The following is a 23,642-nucleotide window of genomic DNA, read 5'->3' on the forward strand; positions in this document are numbered from 1 at the left end:
GTCTATGGTCCGCCCCCCTCACACCCCACGTCACCCTATATAAAATCTTGGGTGCGCAGTGATACTAACGGGCGGCAGACGCCTTACAGCAATACCCCGCTCCCCTACTACTGTGCAGTGTAGTAAGGTAACACAGGGCAAAAACATATGCACATGCACATTATTGACGATACATCAACATTCCATGTGTTTAGTGTGATGTATGTGCTGCGATATGTACTATGTGTGTGTTTTAACGTGACAATGTCACAGGCTCATTTATCAACCTGCATAGACGCGTGCACGCATTCACTCATCAGAATTCATACATTTGGATCAAGATCAGCAGTGTCTCAGCTCTCCACACACTCCTGCCAAAAGTACCGCCTCATTGTTTTAATCTATCTGGGAGGAGGTTGAGATATTTCAGTCTGGACCAAAGTAGTAGTTGGACTACTGCCTCCAGGGTGAAATTTAGCTAAAAAAAAAAAAAAAAACTCTTAGAAAGCTATACTTTCTGAACTACTCCATTTGGAGTATCTGCAGCAGTTTGATCTCATTTAAAAAGTTAACACTTGGCTGTCCCAGACGCAAGTCATTTTCCATTCATTGGACCAGTTCCAGCCTGTAACTGCAAGAATGGGGGAAGTATTCAGCTTCCTTGTGATGTGACACAGAAGCTTGGATTGGATGAAGGAGATGTCAATCAAAAGGTAAGCGTTCGGCGGCCATTTGTAAGACCATTTATTTGTTTGGTTTGACAACCCAGGTTGACTATCCAGTTTAGTACTGACAGAAAATACTAATAGCAGGGGCTACTAGGAATGATGCTAGCACCGCCAGACATTAATGTTAGATTATAAAATGTTTAATAAAATGAATCTTTGCCTCGATAAGGATCATCTGGACCCTGGGGAATGTGATCAGACCATGTTTGTGAGTGAGACTATTGACAAGTGGATTAACTCTTCAGCGTCCAGGTGGGTGAGTAGCATAATTAGCACAACTGCTCAAATACTAGTTAACTGATGAATGCATTGATGGGAGCTGCTGTTGTGGTTCGTTCCAGAGATCGTTTACATAGTTTTGTTCACAAAAACCCTGGCGTTCAAATAATGTAGTAGCATAGCATGGTTACATATTTAAACTGGTCCTGTTTAAATTTCTGTTGACCATGACACCATATATTTTAAAGTTGATCATTACACTTTGGTGTTCACAGCACTGTGGAGTTTCCACAGCTGAGCACTTGATTCCTCCTCTCTGGCTGTCTGACATGGAGCCATTTTACACTCTCATTTATGTACATTGTGTGGACAGAATATAAACATCACTCTACAAGATTTAAACACAGAGAGAAACAGTCTACTCAAACCTCCAGTGACATGTCAGGAATGTCATTTCATCCCTACAGACCAAAACAAGAATGAGACGATAATTGTCTTAAAATTGTCTGTATTTATTTCTTGCATCACATTTAATTTCATTTCTGTCTTGCAAAGCTCAGTGGTGCAAAAGGCCTTTTCAACCACAGTGATTGCAAATTACTTGAAGGAGATTAGTTCCTGCCAGTTCTCTCTACGGCAACTGCTCGGTTGGTAGGAGGAACACAAAAGGGGGGGGGGGGGACATTTGTTCTTTCAGGTTCCCTCTGGCTTCCTCTGGACACTTTACCTGTGTTTGCTGGGGGCTGGTTCTCGGGTGGGTGGGGGCTACAGCGGCATGTTAGTTAACTCATCTATCTTATCTCAACACCCTTCAGTTTCTCTACGCGCAGAGCTAAGCAGTACGTATGCATGCACATAGAAGCCTATAAAACATGTAGCTGCTGCCAAGGAATGACCTCACTCCTGAAGATATGCACACACACACACACACACCATGACGGGACAAACGAGGTACCATACCTTGTTCCATAGGCCCCCTGTCAGGCAGCGCACGATATCCAAATATCCCGTCACTCGGTAGCCTTGAACCCTGCTGCTACCTCCACCTCCATATACAGGCTGTTCTCCCCTTTTATTTACAGGATTGCTTCCTCCTTTTTTGCTATAATTATTAAGGCCACTAGATGGCATCAGTCACTTGTACTATGAATACATTTTCACCACTTAACGGATGACGTTATCTGCAGTTAGTCCTCTTCTCTTAATCAACAATGTTGAGATCAGAAATGTTCTCAAAATTCAAATGTAGTGATAAATTTACCCTTCATTTCCATCCATCCATCCATCCATCCATTTTCTACTGCTTATCCTGTTAAGGGTCACGGGGGGCGGGAGCCTATCCCAGCAGCCCCCCGTGGTGAGAGGTGGGGTCACCCTAGACAGGTCACCAGTCCATCACAGGGCCAACACATAGAGACAGACAACCATTCACACTCACAGTCACACCTACAGTCAATTTAGAGTATCAATCAGCCTCGTCCTCTCTTGATGTTTTTGGACTGTGGAGGAAGCTGGAGTACCAGAGAGAACCCACACAGGAACAGGGAGAACATGGAGACTCACACAGAAAGGTCCCAACCTTCCTGCTCTGAGGTGACAGTGCTAACCACTGCACCACCGTGCCGCCCCTAAAGCTTTTCATCTATTACATAGTAGATTTTAACATCCTAAAAAGTTTTTTTTAATAAACTGTAATACATTCAAAGATAAAGTGGTTTCCCAACACACACACACACGTGCACACACACACAGACACAATTATCACTGTGGACCTGGGTGACCAACTTTTTGTTTTGGAGGAGCACGGTGGTGCAGCGCTGACCACAACCCTACTATTGCCGCCCTACCCTTCGTTTTAATATCGAAAAATTTCTACAAGTTTGTCACATAAACAAGGAATTTGACTCTGGTTTACTAAGCTCTTTTTGAAAAAAAAAAGTGATGTAAATGTTTACATAGGATAAAGATAATAAAATAAGATAAATAATTAAAAGATATCCACTTACTAGAACAATTTATTCAAGCCAACATATAAATAAATAGATATGGCTCTGAACGAGCAGCTTGATACCGGTTTCCCATCTGTCTGACAGTCTAAAATATGTCTCTTCTGTCATTCTTATTTGGCAGCATTTTACAATAACGGTACATTGCTCTAAGTTCTCTATCAGAGTGCTGAGTAAGCATTACTTGACCACCAGTGAATGCTCTTTACTAGTGTAGAATGTATGTCCGTCCAATTTTTCCATCCATCTTTGCAGTGGAAACAACATCATTAGTAAATGATGACTAGATACACTAGTTAACTGGTAACTAACAGGAAACTCAGCATCAACCAACAGTTATTAATGTAACCTGATGTGTTAGTTATTTTGCCCCTCATATTTTATTGACTTCTACTGATAGTCAGTACTCTTTGTGTGGATAATAAATACAAATAAATACATTTCAAACAGTCGGACCTGCTGAAGATGGTCATCATAACTCACAGCACATTTGTAGCAGCCTGAATCTTTCACCGTGTCCTTGCTATGGCGGCCTGCTGACAAACCTTTCACTTGTTCTTAAAATAGCGCTGTATTAGTGTTACAGTAGCCTGAAAGTATCATCCATTATGTCTGTACGTGTCGGTACCGTGGGACGGTGCAGGATCCAGCTGGCTGTGCTGGGCTGGTCTGGGTAGGGGGAAAAAAGGTCCTATTTTTTTTACTGTGCGTCTCTGATGTAAATATAGTCAAGAAAAACCACGCAGACAGAAACATTTGTCTGAATGTGTTAGTTGATACTTGATAGGAGGTGCCTGAGGTCCGGTGATGTGTTTTTTCCATGAGAGAACTTGGTTGTAACAAGGGAGTGTTTGTTTTAAAGGGTGGAGTTTGAGCCGCTTATGTGGAAAAAAAAAAGGAAAAAATGAAAGAAGTAGAAGCTAAAGGATGGAAAGACACGAGGGGGGGGGGGTGTACAAGCTTTACACAATAAAGAAAAACACAGAATTTGAAAATAGCAATTTCCAGTCCTGGAGAAAAAAAAAACTACACTAATAAGAAAAAGGAAAGGAAAGTAAGGTGACATGTGCATGAACACTGCAGACAGAGGTGGCTATTAATCAAAGACAACGGTGGAAGGAGCACTGCTTGGTGTTTTGATGTGGATCACATTCAGAGGCTCAGTGGATACTTCAGGTGCTCGCTCTCCTGGACGGTTCTAATTACAATTCTAAAAAAAACAACAACCTCCAAGTCTCGCTCTCGGGTTTGAGCTAAATAAAAATACGTTAGTTGCACACAGCAACATGTATTTAAAATGACCAGGGAGCTGCAGATTTGTCCGATAGCCGACATTTACCGAGGTTGACGGTATCGGCATAAAAACAAGTTTGTATTATTTTTACGTACTTACAGTAGGACCTCATGTTAACATTGACAAAAATTTGGAAAAAGCCCGTAAATGATATATGTATGATGACAGATGATGAGCAAGAATGAAAGACTTCATAAATATTTGGAACATGTAAATACAGATGTAAAAAATATTACAAACGCTGGAATATTTAAAAAAAAAAACAACATGTGCTGATGCTGTCGTGCATCACTAGACAACAGTAGGACCTGTAACTTCCAGAATCAAATAAAAATCTAGAATTCAATTTCCTGCATGGATTCAATCTTTACAGTCTTTGTTTTTTTTGGATAAAGAATCCTTTATTGAATTACCCAACACTTAATAATCACACCGCTGTACAGATGCAGCCGTCATCTTTCAGACAACACCGAGAGGCAATTTCACCCTCCGCATCATCAGTATGGATACAGAAGAACACATGGGCGCAACCATGGTGACGAAGCACAATACCCACATATCAAATCAGACACTTTGTGACTGTAACGCACTCCTGTGGTTGCTTCTATGTAGGACAAAAAAAAAGGAGAATGAAAGATCACAGCGAGAGAAGCGTGAAACCGCCATTCGCTCTGCTCCCGGAATCCTGATTTTGCTGTGACATCACATTCATGTACCAGCGTGACACGGCGACACTGAGAGTCGTTGTTTTGGGAGCTGTTGAAAAGGACATCAGGGTTAGTAATCGCGTAAAAAAAAAAACAGACTCCAGGATACACGAGAGTTTCTGGATGGTGCAACCGAAAGCGATAAAAACGCCCAATCGATACTGATGGCGATTTTTTGAGAAACTCAACTTCAGAAGTAACACGTGTTTTTTGTTTTTTTTATGATTGCGTTTCAAGTCCATATGTGCCGTTCACTATGACATGAACATTTTATATAGTGATGAATTCATCACTTATGTATACATGTAAAGCAAGGCTCTCAAGTCTCACGCAATGAGCGTGTGACACACGCATTTTGACCCGTTCACACGCTCTCACGCCACACATTGAATTCCTCACGCATTTAAATCACCACAGTGACGTCCACCAAGTTGCACCGCTATAACAGGGGAACAGGTAGGAATCAAGTGAACCTCGTCTCCTCCCATCGCCTCCCCTCCCCTCCACACCCCCGCCCGAGAGCTCAGAAGGTGCGCGCCACGCGCAAGCCAATCAAATAAAGTATATCTACCGAACAGCCAATCAAAAAGGAGCATTGTTGTCTCCGGTCGGATTTTGATATCCCACGGTTACTGAGGAAGACGGACACTTGCCGAAAAGAAGCAGGCTTGCTAAAGAGGGCAAAAAGATCCGATGGTTCTGGTAAGTGATCTCATCATTTATTCGTTGCTGTAGAATAGTCTCTAGTCTCTTTTATACTGTCTATGGATATTTTGTCCTGGTAGCAGGAGTGGGAGCGAGTGTGTGCGTGTGTGTGTGTGTGCGTGTCGGGGATGGAAGTTAGCAGCAGTTACTGTGGGTTAACTTATTTCAGAGACACATATTTTATTTATTTATTTATATATATTTATTTTATCCAGACAATGCATTGTAGTAATTATTGCATTTGCCCTCAGAGATGTCAGGGAAGAGGCAAACAAGCATCCTTTCATGCTTCTCCCAGCTCCCTAAAAAGGTGGCCAGATTAGGCACAGAAAAGGAGACTGTGGAGAGGGCAGTAGTGGAGGACACTGTAGAAGAGGCTGCAGAGGACACAGTGAAGAAGACAGCTATGTTATCAGTAGAGAAAAAATCTGTGGAAGAAACTGTGGAGGACACCATAGCTGAGACAGTGGAAAAGCAAGAAACAAGAAAGAACAGAGGACTGAGTGGAGCAGCCACCTGTAAGTGTACCTTTAAGAAGGAATGGTCAACCCGATGGCCATTCATCACAATAGGAACCACTAGCTCCTTCTACTGGTGCTCTGTCTGCAGACAAGAAAACTCTTGTGCCCATCAAGGTGTGAGGGACATAAGCAGGCATGTAGAAAGCAGGGGACATCGTGCTAAAGAACAGGCTCTAAACTCAGCCAGCACTGTTACACAGTTCTACACACCAGAAACTTCTGTTGGAGGCATGAGTGTACAAGAGGCCAAGGTACATAGCACAGGAACCCCCCCCCCCCCCCCCCCCCCCCGCTGGTAAAGTCTCACTCTGAACTCACTTCAAAACTTGAGAGCCCTGTGTAAAGGATTTACATGATGTCATACAAGTAAAGGCTGTAGAGAGTAAATACGTGAGAGTATTTTCCGAGTCTTGGCAGCCATATTGAATGGACGAGCCAATGCAAGACAGGCTCATAATGATATCTTCACACACAATGATGGTGACTTGCTGCTGAATTTCAAAGGCTCACTAACTTCAATTTATACAAGAAATGGAAAGATGAGATTCAACCGAGCTGGGTGGGGGGGCTTCATTTCTCCCCCTGTCATTTCCCACAACATGGTCTCCTTTATCATTGCATCTCTGTATATCGGGATAAATTATGCATGCAGAACCCAGCCGGGCACATAATTAACAAAAATAATCACCTCAGCATCTTTTGAACTGAGGAAAAACAAAAGCACATCCTAAATATACAACGTCATGGATAATTGGGTGGGATTAATAAAAAGAAGAGGTGGTGGTATTGTTTAAGAAGTATCGAGGATGAAAGATTAACGGTTCAAACAGATGCTTCCCCCCTCCCCCAAAGCCAAACATATTTTATATTTCTCCTCTGCGCCTCCTGCTGTTTGAATTTTTTTCTCCAGAAAATAAAGACGTGTTTCAGGGAAACGTTGAGAGTCGGACCACAGGGCCGTCTCGCAGGGCTGGTGCGAAATAACGTACATCGGTAACACGGGTCGTTTCAAACACGCACTCTTTACTACTTCATTTAGAAACTGATCATGAGCTTCCCCGGGCCGGCGAAGGTGAATTAAAAAAAAACAAAAAAACATTAATGCGCATGCGTGCCTGAATAATTGATTCATTTGGCAGAATACTTTTTTAGCTCACATTTTTTCCTTGGAATTCTACTGACATGCACCTACTGGCAAAGGATTGAAATCAAAACAGATCCCTCTGTATTCCTATATATAATAATAATTATATAATAGATAATAAGAGATAATAATAACGTGAAGACCAGCATCTTTTCTCACACTGCCTCTGCTTCTCAGGTGGTTTATCAGAAAAATACAAATTAAAAAAAGTACATACACATTGGCGCATTATTATTATTATTATGACGATTGTTGTTGTTGTTGTTGTTGTTGTTCTAGCTGTCTTTACAGTCTGTATTTTACAGGATAAAGCTTTCGAAGGAAAGCCAGAGCAACTACAGCTTCTCTCTTTGAACATAAAGCAGAAGAGACAAACTCCAATTTCCTCATGGAAATGTATCTGTCTGAGCAGTAATGAAATGAGCGGGGCCTGTTTTCCCAGCAGCACTTGAGCTAGAAGATCAACTTAGCGCCAGTGTATGCTAATGCATAAAGATGATGATACTACTGAGACGCTTCAGCTTAATTGGGCTTGGAGATGTCATACTCTTTGAAAAATTGAGCCCTCTGGCATGATTCATTAAGCCCAAAATTGTTTGATTATTTCAGACTTTTTACTCTCTTGATATTTAAAAAAGAAAAAATTAAATAAAATATGCTAAATGCACAGTATGAAATTTCTGCCACAAGGGGTCTCTGAATCAAAACAATAACGTGGGATCATGGGAACTGGTGTTTTGGCGTGATAAGACAGAAATCACGTGGTCTTCAACCACCTGACCATGTGAAGAGCCCACTACTCTAATATAAAAACATTATGCAGTGACATCAGTGGTGGGTGGAGCCCAACGCCGTTACCCATGGTAACACAATCAAAATACCTTTTATGAGCACGTTGGACGTGAAAACACTAGCTTGGTAGCTGGCATGAGCCACTTATCGTAGCACACTGAAATATATTAATAAACTATGTTTCTACTGGGTCCTGTTGCACAAAATATACTGTGTGGCATAAAAAAAACAGTAATTTAGCAACTAGGGAATGTAACACTTTTAACTTCAGTAAAATTGCGATAATATGCACAACAAAATACAAAGGTGGAGTCATTTTTTTGATATTTTGCACGGCGCACGATAAATGCCTATCGAGAGAAGAATCGAAGATAAGAGGTGAAACAAAATGGAGCAAGATTCTTTTATATACATGGATTGTTTGGAATGTTGAGAATGAATTTTTGAAATATTCGTTTTAGAGAAAGTCAGTGCAAAGCCATCTAAAGACTTTTGTTCCCTATTTCTTCTCGGTGTCTCAGTACAGCGCCGTGGGTACCCTTACATGTGTCAGTGACTTCAGTTTGCAGCAACACTGCTGCTTCCTGCAGGTTAGCGTGGTTTCTCCCTCAGAGCAGATGAGTTCTCAGCTATTATAACCTCCACAGAGAAAAGAATGTCCTTGTTGATTCTGATGTACACTTTCAGCGGGTCCTGAAGCCGTATTTATTCAACACTAGCAGTTTGACTTCAGTCTTAAAATGTCATGTTTATTCTCACCATTTTGACTGAATTCTTGACTTTTCAAAGTTATTCTCGATATGTAAACACACATACACACACACACACGCAAAAAATAAAAAACAACCTCCCTTCTCGACTTGTGTTCTTATCCCCCGGATCTTCACTCCTCATTCCTTGCATACAGTAGCTTGAAAATGTGTTTAGGAGTATTTGACTGCGCCGATCGTTTGACCTCATACAGTTACAGTTCAGAATGGTTTGTTTCTCTGTTGAATATCATTAATATGCTGCTGCAACATTGACGGTTTCTGCTGGAAAGTGACTGTAGTTGCACAGGGTGAGCAGACGTCAGAGTTTTATTTTTTTTAATGGTGAATTGTGTCTGTAGGGTTCCGCGGTGTACGTGGCATGTACCGCATCGTCTGAAATCAAGCGGGAGTGTTTTGAAAGTGAATCAAGAGGCATTCTTTTGCCTTTTTTGTTTTTTCCCTTTATGAAGTGAGAGTCATCGCCAGCTAAGATTACGGCCTGCTTGTGACAAGTAGGCAGAATTACAGGCTTCTGAACACTGGACACTTTAAATTGGCCCTCTCTCCCAAATACAGACACAATGAATTTCACATGGGAGCTCTAAGAACAAAGCGCTCTCTCTCTCTCTCTCTCTCTCTCTCTCTCTCTCTCTCTCTCTCTCTCTCATAAACACACTCATGCTATCATCCTCTCTCATCTACAAGCAAACACATTTGCAGATATGTAAAGCCTTCTATCTAACATATTTCTGCCCTTATGTACCAATTATTTCATAATTAGTATAAAATACTGTAAACACTCCTACTACACCTCCACATACTACAGCGTATGAATTTAAAAAAAAACAGCAGGAATTTGTACATTTTCTCTCTCTCTTTTTTTTTAACACGTTTGTGTCCGTCACGACGTCGCGTCGTGTTGTCCTCAGTCCACCATGGCCAGGGCCACCCTGTCAGGTGTCATCGGACCTGTTTTGACAGAAATCCACAAGTCTTCATTATCGGCCACACTTTTTTTTTTCTTCATTTCTGACCTTGCGGTTGCCATGGTGTCCCCGCAGCAACAGCAACTGTTGGCATGGCGACAGCAGCAGCAGTGGCAGCACACCACCAAAGTAGTGAGAAGGACCAGCAGGGGGAGAGTTAGAAGTACCATGAGGCAAACAGTGTTGTAGACGCCCTGGTTGTGTTTGTCTGTTGTAATATTCCAAAGCTGACTGAAAAAATCCCGGATGCCGTCTGTTTTCCCATCCATGGCTTTAAGATACGGAGCTGTGACTCCTTTTTAATGGAGACTGTCTGGCAGTTGTAAAGTTTCAATCAATCCTCTAGACTGCTGCAAAGTTTATCAGGCAGTAAATGTTCATAATAGGTTGCAGGAGACACAAAATATTTAGGATTGTTAATTTAATTCAAAAGGCATGATGTGAATGTGGTTTCCTTTTTAAAGTTATGAAGTTCTGCCTACGTGCTCATGGCTCCTGCTTATTGGAGTCGAGTTCCCTGAGATGTGTGACGCTTCTGCGTGTGTTTGCCGTTTAGGGTTGGCGTCATTTATGTCTCTCACTAAAGTGCAATCACAAGGCCGAATATCTAAACAATCCAAGAGATTAAAAGGCAGTTTGTTAGAGAGATTTTCTTTCCTTCTTCTCTAGTTCCTCCTCTCGCCTTTTTGTCATTCCACTTGCAGAGACATAGGATGGATCTGTGGAACAAAAAAAAAGAAAGAAAATGAGCATGGACAGAAATGTGGTTTCCCTCGTTCCCTTCCCCTGCCTCTATTCCATCTTTTTGTCTCGGTCTTTAACATCCCATCTTGACAGTGTCAGCTTCAGATTTCCAGCTTTCCCCTCATTAATACTGCAGAGGAGCCGTTGGGGCTGCAGGGCAGATCTTTGTAAGAGTCCCACTGAGGAGGATGGGGACAGAGAGACAGAAAGTGAGGGAGAAATGGGGAGATTGTGTCTGAGGGACAGAAAGAGTCTCTCTAAGTGTCCCGCTGAGACCTAGAGTTTGACATGATGTCAGAAAAAAAGAGAGAAAAAGGAGAGTTGTATAGGCGAGAGAGAGAGAGACCTGCTGCAGGAGATTCATCTGAATATAACCCGTAAGTGGCTCCCATCGGAGGAGATGGCATCTGGCCTTAGTTTTCATAAATGTCTGATTGAACCATTTTCCTCTGCCCTCAGATGAAATCTGCTCTTAACAGCTCTCTCTGGAGCAGAAAATACAAGAGGAGCTATAGCGAGTCGGTCTGCATCGGGAAAAAAGCAGCCTTTCAGACACTATTATCTCTTTTTTCTCTAAGAATATAGACTGCTTGATTAAGTCTGAGGCCTGGCGGCGACATCTTTATTTAAATAGTGTTAAACAACTATAGTTTTTCACTGATTTCAAACACCATTTGAATCAAGTGTATCCCTCAGAGTCTTCATAGCTCACGGCTACAGAGCCGCTTCGGCTGTGTTCTAAGTAGGGAGGAGAGCGATTTTCTTCTCACTTTGGCTTCTTATTAGACAGAGAGGAAGATGCACCTGTGAGATGATGCTGCTCTGCCGCCGCCGCCGCCGCCGCTGCTGCTGCTGTGCATTTTGTTTCATTTTTGGAATTGTTTTTAGCCACAGACAGCCAACTAACTTCCCTCGCACTCATTTTCTCAACAGGAAACTCAGTTCTTATATCACCTGAAGTGATAAAAGTTAGAACAAGTAGTTTCACAACTACTCTGATACCAAAATTGATAGACGCATTAAATACTTCTGCTTCACTGTTGACGTTTTTTTTAAATCTTTTTATTGACTTAAAAAAAAACTTTTAAAACTAGACTAAGCAAGGCCTGGATGAGCCTGTCATGTACATTGCTGTTAACAGACGTCAGGCACAAGCTAATCTTCCTGCCAGGCCTAGAATGGTGTTTGACAGACTGACTGACTCCCATTTGTTGAAACACGCACCCGTGAGTGTTGAGTGCGCCGGCTCGGCAGTTGGCTGCAGGGCACCAAATGTCAGAGGGGCACTGCCAAGTGTTGAGTTAAAACTCTCCAGATAACAGTTTGAATATCCGAGACGACACTGTTAGGCCCAAACCATCAGAGGCGGAGCCCTTTCAGTCTTGGTTTAATGAACAGCTTCACCAGCGAGCCCCTGAGGAGAAAACGACAGATACAGACTAACGGACCGTTAACGGCCACCGCTTTTTTGTCACCTCCCAGTTGTCTTTGTGATAACGCACCAATAAGGCGAGCATGTCTTCAAATGTCCCTTTCGTGTCTGATGTGTCAGACCACCGTCTGGGCGCTATTCTGTGACTGACGGTGCAAGTTGTGCGCAGTTAAAGTCCCCTGATGACATCCTGCAGTCTGCACACGCACTTGGCTGAATACAGAGCTGCCGACAGTTTATCAAAAATAGAGGGGTCGTGACCAAAACCTCCCCGCCGCTTAACCGCCCCTCAGCGAGCAAGCAGTGACCTTAACTGTGACCTTCTGACTCCGAGCTGGAGCGCCGCACGTGTTAGAAACCTACTACTGTTCTAACCACAGACTCATTTCAGTAACCTTTTAATTTGACTGCTGAATGTTTTGCAGCTTTTTTACTTCCCTTTTCAATATTTTGGTCTCGACCGTCTTGTTTGTGCTCAACAATATGAAAAAGCTCAGGAGCCGGATGAGAAAAAACCTGAATAAAAACAGATCAAGTTAAACCCTGGACATTTATGAGCGAGGTGAGCGACGGTGTGAGGTGCATGAAAACAGATCTGCTGCCTCTGACACATAAATAGTTGTGTGCATTATTCACCAACACACACACACACACACACACACACACACACACTCACCCACTTGCAAGTATCCGGGTTCGGCTTTACTAGGCTTGCACCATCATGTGTTTAAGCCTTACATCAGAGTTCTGTGGTTTCCAGCCTGGTGGTTACAAAAACATCTCTGCTACACAAAACTACACTTCACCATTTCCAGTGAGTAAAAATCCCCTCTCCCACCACTTGACTGAACGACTCATCCGCCACATTCATGCTCAGATCCTAAACTTCAGGGTTATGTGATGATCTTTGCTGTGCTACACCACCGTTTTTGTACATGCTGGTAAGTGAGTGACACCCTCACAACAAGAGAACACAAGACATACCAGAGACACCAAACAATAAAGTAGCAGGAGAGAGAGAGAGAGAGAGAGAGAGCAGTTTAAGTGGAGTTATTTATAAGAGATGACTAACAATGCATCAGTGGCAAAGTCAAGAAATGGAACTGATAAGTAAGATGATTATAGTCCAGAAACAGTGAGATCACTTTAAGTTACATGTAAACTGATTACATGTACCAAAACAAAGCATCATTATGATCTCAATTTATCTTCGCAAAGTTGTCATGAAGTCAAATGAGCGTTATGTTGTATTCACAGTCTCCGGCTCCCACTCGGAGGGTCAAACTTTCCATGAGGTAAACACACTCAGCGGTCATTTTACAGTTCGGTGAGAGTTGTTCGCACTGCTGGAGACGCATGTACAGATAAACAACAGGAAATTCTAGTCATTTCATACAGATAATATCTCACTTTTCCCTTTCAAAATAATTAAAAATGCCTCATGTTGAGAGCAGCAGTAGCGCTGGTTTTCAAACCAGGCCTCCGGTTACGTCCTTGGATCGTCTCATTTTCTCTGAGATGCCGTTCTAGGAGGTATTTTACATTCTCATGACCTCGTGCACTCCTGGAGACATTCATACAGGAAAAGACCATTTCTGGGGCACACAAAGCCAGGAAGGGGCTGAGAAAAATGTTATGATTGCACTCTGTTTGCCAACACCCCCCCCCCCCCCCCCCACACACACACACACAACCCTTGCTTTTTATGGAACATGTGCGACCTACAAGACTAAAAGTTGTGACAGAAGGCAGGGCAGGAATCTTTAATGACTTGCCCCGAGCACAATGTCAGAGCAAAGCTCTTTACTAATACCGAGTGCTTTGACTTGACTCAACCACTAACCGGCACTTAATTTGGAATCGCATCATTTGCATTTGGAGCTATTTTGGATCTTAAAGTGCAACAGCTTTGGAAGGAGAGGCATTCTCACAACGAGGAGGGCAAGTGCACAAAGTGCACAAGGCATTACTCTTTAAAAACTAAGCAAAGAGGACATTTGTACTCAAAGACATCTCTAATTAAAATTATTACTGTCTGTTGTCCAGAAATGAAAAGATTAGCATTGACACAATGTTCTAATAAACAAAGCAGGATTTGAATATAATTTGAAATTCAGATAAAACAAAACAAAAAAAAACCCCACTGATATTTCTTGTCAGAGGAGCAAGAAAACGCCTATCTGTTTATCTGTAACTTGTCAAACATCTTCTCAAATGAGCCGCAACATTTTTTAAACGAGCCGCTACAACAAATCGGCCTTTGTTATCGAACTGTCAGGCAGGAAAAAGAAAAGCATCAATAAAACGCTCACCAAAGTATTTGAGGTCGCTTTTACTCAAGATCTGGTTGTAAGCGGCACCTCACCCCGCAGACACACGTGAAGAGGCAGGTCAAGTCTCCCCTCCTGTCTCATCCAGTCAGCTGCTCAAACTTCTTCTCTCCTTTCTGTTTTGGCAACTGTGTTCGGCGCTGCTGGTCCCCCTTCACCCAGACATCATGACAAGTCCTCACTTTCTGTTCCTGTTCTCTACCCTTGTTTCCCGTCCCCCTCCTCCCTCCTCCTCCTTCTGCTCCTTCTTCTTGCTTGCGAAGTTTGTGTGTGTGTGTGTGTGTGTGTGTGTGTGTGTGTGTGTGTGTGTGTGTGTGTGTGTTTTGGTCGCGACGTCACTGCACCCTGCCCACTTTGTGTAAGAATGGGCCCTCTGTCTGTGCTTATGTGTTTCCTGTGTGGGGCGCTGGATTCTTGAGGTTGATTTACTGTACTCACGTAGTGATGTCAGAGAGATTCAGCGGGAGAGAAAACTAAACCCCCCCCCAAAAAAGAAAAGTTTTATTATGTCACAGGGAGCCTTAAAATGACTTAAGAGAAAGGTGACTTACACGTGCATGCGCGCGCACACACACACACACACACACACACTTAAGTTGCAAGATTTTTCATAATCACATAATCACATCTCCACATAGTCTTAAAATAGAATGAAAAAGAGAAGAGAAAGAGTAACAAAAGCCGGAATGAATGGCAGGTGAAAGAGTCAGATGAAAGATTGAGGGCAGACACACACACACACACACACACACACACACACACACTTGCCTTTGGCGTTGTGGTCCAGTCCCCTTTTTTAGTTCAGCCAAGCAAAAGAGGATTTTCATCCAAGTAAGAGAAAGGAGAGAAAGTGTTGCAGTGTTGTCGTACACATGTTTCAGTCAGCTCTCATGAAAGGGGGTAAATAGGAGTGAATGTGCACTGACTCGAATACTGCATGAACTCCTGGTGTGATGGTGCGTGTCAGGGGGGCATACAGTAATGCAGGAACTCAAAAAGCAGTTCTTGTACTTGAGACACAGGTCACAAATGACTAACTTCCTTTAAATAATGTTCCACTCTGGTGCAGTAGTGGAAGAGGAAGTATTCAGTTCCTTTTAAGTATAAGATAAGTCTCCTAGGAACGCAGTTTCCATTCAGAATTCAAGTATGTAGCGAAGTATTTGATATTGACTTCACGTAAGTGAATAAGTAACAAAAGTAAAAGTATACACACATTTGTGTTTTGGGGGTTTTTCAGCCCTCAAAACATTAACTGTTCCATCTTGAAGTTTTCAAAAATTAAACGACATCGGCTTCATCGAAATTTGTAGTGTTTTTTTGAGAAATCTTTTTTTTTCCCTCCAAGTAACTGAAGGGTTGAGATAAAGTGGAGTAAAAACTCATGTACCTGTATTGTAGGGCACTGCATGTACTCAAGTAAAGTACAGATACCTTGACATTACACTTACATACAGTATTACAGAGTAAAAATACTCAGCTACCCTCTACTGCTGCGTTGGCATGGTCTAGTTTACAGGTAGAAGCGTGCTACCGGGCGAGTGTTTCCATTGCTGGTATCTGTTCCTTCCGCTTTCGACCATTTTCAAAGTCGCCCTTGTTTTGTGGAACAACAGAAAACTACAAGCTAGCAAGCTAACAAGCTAGCTATCCCTGCAGCTTTCGGGCGAGAGGCAGGGTTCACCCTGGACAGGTCACCAGTCCATCTCAGGGCCAACACATAGAGACAGACAACCATTCACACTCACAGTCACACCTACAGTCAATTTAGAGTATCAATCAGCCTCGTCCCCAATTGATGTCTTTGGACTGTGGGAGGAAGCTGGAGTACCAGAGAGAACCCACACAGGAACAGGGAGAACATGGAGACTCCATACAGAAAGATCCTGTGCTCCAGTCGGGGCTCGAACCCTGAAACTTCTTGCTGTGAGGCCACAGTGCTGACCACTGCACCACTGAGCCACCAGTGTTAATCCTATCAATGTAAAAAAAGATCCAGTGGAGTCGCTATGTACTGATCAGCCTGATGGGACGCTCCCTCACTCTGCTTCTCATAGCTGGGGGCCACTGTTATAGGAGAATTGATGAGACAAGTCCCACCATGTCCGTAGGTGTGTCTGAGCCATCTTATACAAATAGCAACCACACACACACACACACACACACACACACCTGGAAGGTTGCTACACAGTGAAGTAATACCGCAGCTGTGGAGACTTTCAGTGTCCAGTCAGCTAGAGCTTGTGTTGATAAATAAACGCAGTGTTGCAGCGTGCTCCACGACAGAAAGCCTTATTTACACTAGTTTATATGAAAATTATTTTACTGTAAAACCAGTTGCTGCCTTTCTTTGCTGCTTCAGCTTTTTGGAGAGGGAATATTTTCTTTATGCGAAGACATGCTTGCAAACCTGAATGGCTCATTTGTGTTTCTTGGGCCCGACTCACACCCAAGAATACGAGCAAACCGAACTATATCATTCCAAACCATCAGGTGGCTGAACTATTCCTGTATTACCTGGTTTACTAATCACGAATAAACCCTGAAAGAGGAGGAAGAGAACCCTGAGGATGTTCATTTTATTTATTGGTCAGATGTGTGTGGCATCAATACAGAAAGAAGATCCTTTGTTGGGACCAGTGCATAAATCTTCTTTTTTCTTCTGTATAAACAAATCTGGTGAATCTTTTGTTCAAGAAAAGCAAACAAATGCAAGCCTGGTAACAGGAACTGTGGGGAGTGCGCTGGTAGTCGGGTGGGGTCGACACGTTCTGGATATTAACGCACCGCAACAGAGTTCATTTGGGAGTGTAATGAACCACCTCCTCACCCTCCCCAAGACGACGCACCGAGACTGTCAACAGCCCGAGTGTGAGCTAAAGCAGCCAAGTGGGAAAGAGCTCTGAGATCTGATGCCATCAGAAGGCACCACAAAGAGGTCTGATGTCACTTACGAAGACCAGGCTGCAGAGGCGGCAGGTGTGACATCATCGCTTGCCTTTAGCTTGATGCAAAGATCAGCGGCCCGCGGCCGGTCCTGCACCATATGATGAACTGAATGATTCTGAGAAATTGACTCCTATTAAATTTCTATTACTCACAAAACCCCACAGCTCTGACAGTAACTCAAGAATTACGGGAAAAAAATAGAAATCTGATGTTTAATAGCATGAAGTGATGAGTCGTTATATTCAAAGGGTCAAAGGTCAAATTGAATGCGGCATCTTCTTCTTCTTCTGTAGCACCTACGTGTCATTCCATGCCACCTCAGCAATGCCAGACACATAAAAATGTTTATTAATTCCCTTTTAAGGAGCATTTGACCCGAACCACTGCAGGCAGAGGCCCTTTCTAGTTTATAGGAACCTTGCTCTCAGTTGCGCTGGCCTGCGAGAGCTCAGACGATGTTTATTCCTTTATCGAACTCAGGCCTGTGGATGAGCAAACTGCTGGGACAAATACTGAGCTCACACTGAATCACTGAATCAGGATGGGACACCCGGCTGTGACACGACCAGGAGCAGGAAGGAGAGTCCTTAGGGATTAGTTTCATGTGCAGTATTATAAATCTCTACGACTCCTGCCAGTGCGCTGATGGACACACACACGCAGACACACACACGCATACAGGAATATGAGTGAACTTGAGCCCAAAACTAGTGATCTCTGAGAGTTTTTGGATGTGAGGGATAATGAAAAGTGACTAAAGGGTTGCTGCGGTGGAATCCGACAAGCATCCAGAAATAGTTTGCTCATAAAACCAGTCCCCCAGAGGAGAACCTGAACTGTGATTCAGCCCTGCAAAATGTTTGGAGCCAGTGTTGTGAAAACAGGCAGCACAGAAGCAGAGATGATCAGTCTATATAAGGAGTCGCCTCTCATTATTGGCACGTTGGCATGAAGACTTCAGGCTTCTACGAGGGGACCCAGCCGCTGCACACTCCAACTATTTCAACATTCATTTATTGAACAGTTTCAGAATACTTTTCATGTGACACACGCTGCGCTCTGGCACCGAGCATAATGTCAGACATTCCTGTCCTGGCTTGTGAAGAGAAGAAATGCAGTCTTCTCTGCTGGGTGAGTTCATAACCCTGGAGGATGACGCTCCGAGTTTGAGTAATTTCCAAATTACTGCATTTTACATTTTTTTTGTTGGTCGTTTTTACAGAAACGTGTGAGCATCAGATTCTAATTGCCAGTTCTTTGGCACAAATTGCACATTTCTTTTTGCAAATGTAATATTAAGGTTGTTATTTGCACAGTGCTTCAAGCTGATTGTGTTGCTCACCTGTGGAATAGTTGCGATCTCTAAGAGCTGTGTTTGATTCACCGCACGCGCAGCAGTCAAGCCACTGTAAAACCTCTCAGGCGTATATTTCATAACTAGCACGGAATTTTTAAACATCTATGAGGTGAAACTCGAATTATATCACAGACAAAGGAGAGTTTCTGAAATGCGGTGAATGGTGTCTTGAAAAGATCGTGATACTGACTTTTTTTTTTGCAGTTTTGCTGTTTTTAGCAGTAAATTGGTATTCGCTTTAAGCTACATATGCATCGTCGTCTAACTTCTGTCAAAAAGAAGGAACGCATCGGTGAAAAACCCGCTTTGTGAGCTCAAGACGCCTACTTGTGGTACTTGTAATGTGAAATACATCGGTGAAGTGTCACTTTAATGTTGTACAATAGGACATTTTTGCAGATTTTCATCGACTTCTTAGAAACTACCAATATATCATCATAAAAAACTGCAGCTTTCGCAAAAAGTTGAAACGATAGGTGCAGTTTGGTTTATTTAGGCCAACTTTTTGTTTTCCACCGCTGCCGAGGAGGTCATGTGATCACCAGTCTGTTTGGATTTCACCTTCAGATTTCCATTTCTCGTCTTTTTATCGTGCTCTTCAGTAGTAACTCATGTTTCTTCCAAAAAAATAAAACTTATTTCCGGACAAGTAACAGCGCAGAGGAGTGCATAATGTTTTTTAGTAAAAAGCAGACTGAATAGATTCATTAGGAATTTTCAAGTCTATCAAGAGCAGAGGCATGAATGATCTGCAGAGACCCCTGAGTAGGAGAGAGATTTGATGGATTGACAGAAATGTGGAATTCCATGGAATGATTGAAGTTTCCGGTCGCGCAGATATCATCAGAGGACGGTTCGCTGTTCCATGCCACGGTTTCTGATTCGACTGATGAGCTGCTTCCTGCATGGAGGTGGAAAACCGAAGGTCAGCAGCCTCAACCGGAGCTGCTTGTGACGAGCTGAGCTGCAGCACGCAGGGACGTTGTTTCACTATCGCGTGGTGAGTGAACGTAGCAGACGTGACGTCGATGAAAATTTGGGGCCAAACAGGAGTGATAGGACATCTGGCGAGGTGGGCGGAGTCTAATGTGGAGCACAAAGCAGTATTGCTTTACCAGTGTTGCAGTACCACGGCGTATGAGGGGTTCGAAAACCTCAGCAGGTACTGTTAATGAAAATTAGCCACGCCATGAGAAGTGCGAGCTCCGTTTTGCCGCAAACGTGCGATCGAATACAATAAAGTTTGACACACAGCAGCATTTGGTAAGCAAGAGGAATATTAACTTCTACTGGAGGAGGCATTCAATGAAAAAGGAAGAAAAATATATAGACATACACATATATATATATTCTAACCTTTTGCAGATGGCCAGTGGCTGGGCTGAACCATGCAGGGGGAAGGATCTTAGAGAAACGGCCGTGTCAGTGTGTGAAACACTGTCGGTAGTTAAATTCTACCTTCTTAAGTATTTCCAAACACAGAAGCAGAAAAAAATGAGGATGCGCAGAAGTAAAAGTTAGGTCAACATTTTCAGTTGACACAGAACTTTAAGGAAATCCTAATAGAGATTAAAAAAAAATGGAGACAAAAGTGATGAATGACTTATAAATGGCTGAAAATAAAGATTGACAGCTGAGAACTACAGAGTAATTGTTGTGTTATAATCTTTAACAGGCAGACTCTGAAAGCTGTTTCTTGTCTTCAGAGAAAAACACTGACGTGACCTCATGTGGTCATGAGATAACTAAGACCTACAGTACGAGAATTCACTTCCTTATTTTTGTCTTTAAAATACGACGCTTGGAGGCTGCGTCTTACCCGTTTATGTCAAAATGATGAGGAAATTAAAAAGATTGAAATCTCTTAATTTCTAATTTGTAGCAACGGGAACGTAATGACACAGCAAGCAAGTTCAATTAGACATTATCAGCCTGCAGTGAAAAACAAAACATGAATTTCTTTATTTAAAAAAAACAACAGTTTGGTGTCAGTTAACATCAGCATGGCTGTAATTGAATCTTTTGCTTTTGCATTCATCTGCCAACAGTCGTCACATCTTTCATCTCATCATGATCTCAGCGTCCACGTCCTTCTCTGTCACATCCATTCACGTGTGAGTGCACGTCCCCCAAAATAACAGGCTTTATGTAAGAAATGTGTATAGTGAGTCCAAAACAAGAACAAAACAAACTGAATATGCACTATATGTATATAATAATTAAAAAAAAACTTTGCTTAAAGTGATACTTCAACCAAAAGTGACAATTGGTTTATCAATTATGCACAATTAGATGTCTCATATTCATCAAGAATTTTTCCCCCTGTATGAGCGTTTGGCAAATGTAGAAAATGTTAGCCTCTTTCTAGTTGCTAATGGAGACCAAAGATTAACAACAGCAAAAAACTGTAAAGATAAGTGTGTTTTTAAACTCTCAAAAGCATATTGGGTATGTTTATATATATATATATATATATATATATATATATATATATATATATATATATATATATATATATATATATATATATAAACTAAAACAATTTTTCAATACAGCACAAGCGTCATCATCATACGTGTGTGTTTAAACTTTGAATATTAAGTTGGGATCCCGCCCTCTCGCTCATTCATTGGCCAGGACTGACCTATCTGGGTGTTTCGTTGTCAGCTGTAAATGCTCTACCACGTTACATGAATATTCTGATGCGGTTCTTTCCTTCCGTAGGTTCGTCACACTCCTACATCTGCTGCTCTGGTATATCACTTGACTGTAATTGCTTCTCATTCTGTTTTTAATTATTCAGTGTTTTAAAATCAAATACATCCTCGTGGTTTCCTTAAACAGGGTCGTTATTGAGGGCCTGGGAACATTTCATGTCCGTGTTGACAATCATGCGTTTGTGTTATTGCGGCATGGTTTCTAAAAATGGTCGCTTTGATAACGTCTAAACCTTGAGGCCCAGTAGAAACCACGTGACAGCACGTTTGATGATGTCCTGTTCTGACGGTGGCGCTTCTGCTTTCAGTCTTTTTTTTTTAAAACGGCATGAATTGCATTAAGCGTTTATTCCTGGACTCTGACTGCATCTTGACCGACGGCAAATCGTATCCAAGCAAAGAAAATAGAAAGGAAGTCAGATTTCTTGCATTCATTTCGAACTTCATCAAATTTCGTTTAGTGGGATTTTTAAGCAGAAATTGAATAGAATACTTATTCCTCCACAGAGGCGCCATGGTGCTTCTACAGCAGCCTGGATGACTCCGCCTCACACTCCTCATATCTACTTCACTTGAGTTGACACTGATGAAGCAGCAACGGCCGGAGCACCTTTCCCCATTTCACTTTTGCTGTAGTCTTTCCTTCTTCTTTATCCCAGAGAGTGAAGAGAGTTTGTTGTTGTTGTTTTTTTTGGGGGGGATGTAATAATAAAAAACATAAAAATGCAAGACTGTCATATTTTCAATGAAATATCCATTCTATCCAGGAGACAAAGGCACATCAGATCTCATCTGTTTGGTTCTTAAGGGGAAACATAACTTACATAATTAGCAACATGTTGCTTTAACAAAAATTTAAATAGTAACTGAGAGTGTACTTAAAGTTGCTACATCAGGTGAGCGGTAGGGTCATTTTGTTATCCCACAGATGTTGCCCCCTGCTGGCTATCAGAAAGAATGCAGACCACCAATCAGACCAGGAAGGTCCGTCCATTCAATATACAGTCAGGGATGCTGTGACAGCTTCCTGTCAAAGGTGAATGATAATGGGGGGGGGGACTCATCTGGGCTGTGGCTATACTGGACAAAAAGGGTTGGTATATCCTCTGTATATCAAATATGGTAACATAAGCGGGTGTCGGGCCACTGTAGTCGTTGTTTATGGGTTGTTTTTGTCTTATTTGTATGGGACATTAAATAAGAGCTAGGACCTAATCTGTCAGCTGTCAGGTGTGTGTGATCTATGAGGATCTCTGCACCAGCAATTCCTCCATGAGCCTCCATACACGCCAGCTGAAAATTGAACTATTCCCCGATCTGTAGCCCAATTAAACGCGAGTGTTTACAGCGCCATCACAGAGCAGGTCTGCACCTCCCTCTTATTCAGATGGCTGCCAGGCCTGTTAACTTCTGGCTTCAGTGAGATGTAAAGAGTCTCCAGGAGCACGCGGGAGACGAGGGAAGTCTCGCTACGCCAGTTTTGATCAGCTTCGCCTCGTCATCAGCGCCAAGTCCTGCGAGAAGAAGAGGGTCGGCGGAGGAGGAAGGAAGAACCAGAGCAGGACACAGAAAGCTGGACAGTGTTCACTTTAACATCCGTTCACTGATTCATTTACTCACTCATTCACAGGTAAAGATAACTAATGGTGACAGAAGGTTTAGTTATTTTTCTTCATGAATACACTTTTTGGTCCGGTTTCATCATAGAAACTTACGCCATTATATTTTCTATGTATATTTCATTGGTCTGTTTATTATGTTAATCAAGAGTTATTACATGAGACCTCCACCACTATACCCCCCCCCCCCCACACACACACACACACACACACAAAGAGCCTTGAAGAAAACATAGGCATCAAAGCCTTCAGCAGAGGTGACTTTGAGACTGAGGAGAGGAGGCTGGCTGAGCTGGAGTCAACAAACACCGGCGGATTTAGGGGACTGGTGAGGGACAAACACACCGGGATGTGCCAAAGTGCACCGTGCAGCTCGATTGCACAAACTACACTGGTAAAGTCATCAGATTCAATTGATGGACACCAGCGTACAGGATCATTTTGTGAAGTGTGTGTGGTATTAAACAGTGCAAGCCAGGTCAAGTCCACTTCTTTGTTTTTACTTCAAGATGAAATTATGCGGTTGAGCGAGACATTGTTTTTGCAGCGTGGACACATTCTACTTCACCCAAGTGTTTTCATGCCCTTGTTCTCTGTCCGGACTCCTTTCAGTTCAGCTCCTGCAGTATGTAACCACTGCTGACCTGAGATCTGCTGCCAT

General features: G+C 42.6%; 1 protein-coding gene and 1 long non-coding RNA gene across 3 annotated transcripts; one reads left to right on the plus strand and one right to left on the minus strand.

The window, feature by feature from the left end:
- Positions 1 to 6,451: 6,451 nt before the first annotated feature.
- On the minus strand, positions 6,452 to 14,552 carry kiaa0040 (KIAA0040 ortholog). Of its 2 annotated transcripts, XM_086203623.1 has the most exons (3): positions 14,322 to 14,552; positions 11,802 to 11,991; positions 6,452 to 10,552 (listed from the first exon to the last, which is right to left on the minus strand). In XM_086203623.1, exon 3 carries the CDS (start codon positions 10,100 to 10,102, stop codon positions 9,773 to 9,775), a length of 330 nt encoding a protein of 109 aa, XP_086059749.1. In that variant the 5' UTR covers positions 10,103 to 10,552; positions 11,802 to 11,991; positions 14,322 to 14,552; the 3' UTR covers positions 6,452 to 9,772. The 2 variants fall into 2 exon arrangements, with proteins under 2 accessions (XP_086059749.1, XP_086059748.1); XM_086203622.1 differs by lacking the exon at positions 11,802 to 11,991.
- Positions 14,553 to 18,158: 3,606 nt separating this feature from the next.
- Positions 18,159 to 22,334, plus strand: LOC147261559 (uncharacterized). Its single transcript, XR_015116116.1, has 3 exons — positions 18,159 to 18,419; positions 19,483 to 19,645; positions 21,870 to 22,334. It is a non-coding gene; the product is annotated as an uncharacterized LOC147261559 (long non-coding RNA).
- The last annotated feature ends 1,308 nt before the right edge of the window (positions 22,335 to 23,642 follow it).

Source organism: Aulostomus chinensis, chromosome 5, assembly GCF_037954235.1.
Source record: "Aulostomus chinensis isolate RoL2024-O1b breed Wild chromosome 5, RoL_Achi_v1.0, whole genome shotgun sequence".
In the NCBI taxonomy this organism is placed as follows: Eukaryota; Metazoa; Chordata; class Actinopteri; order Syngnathiformes; family Aulostomidae; genus Aulostomus; species Aulostomus chinensis.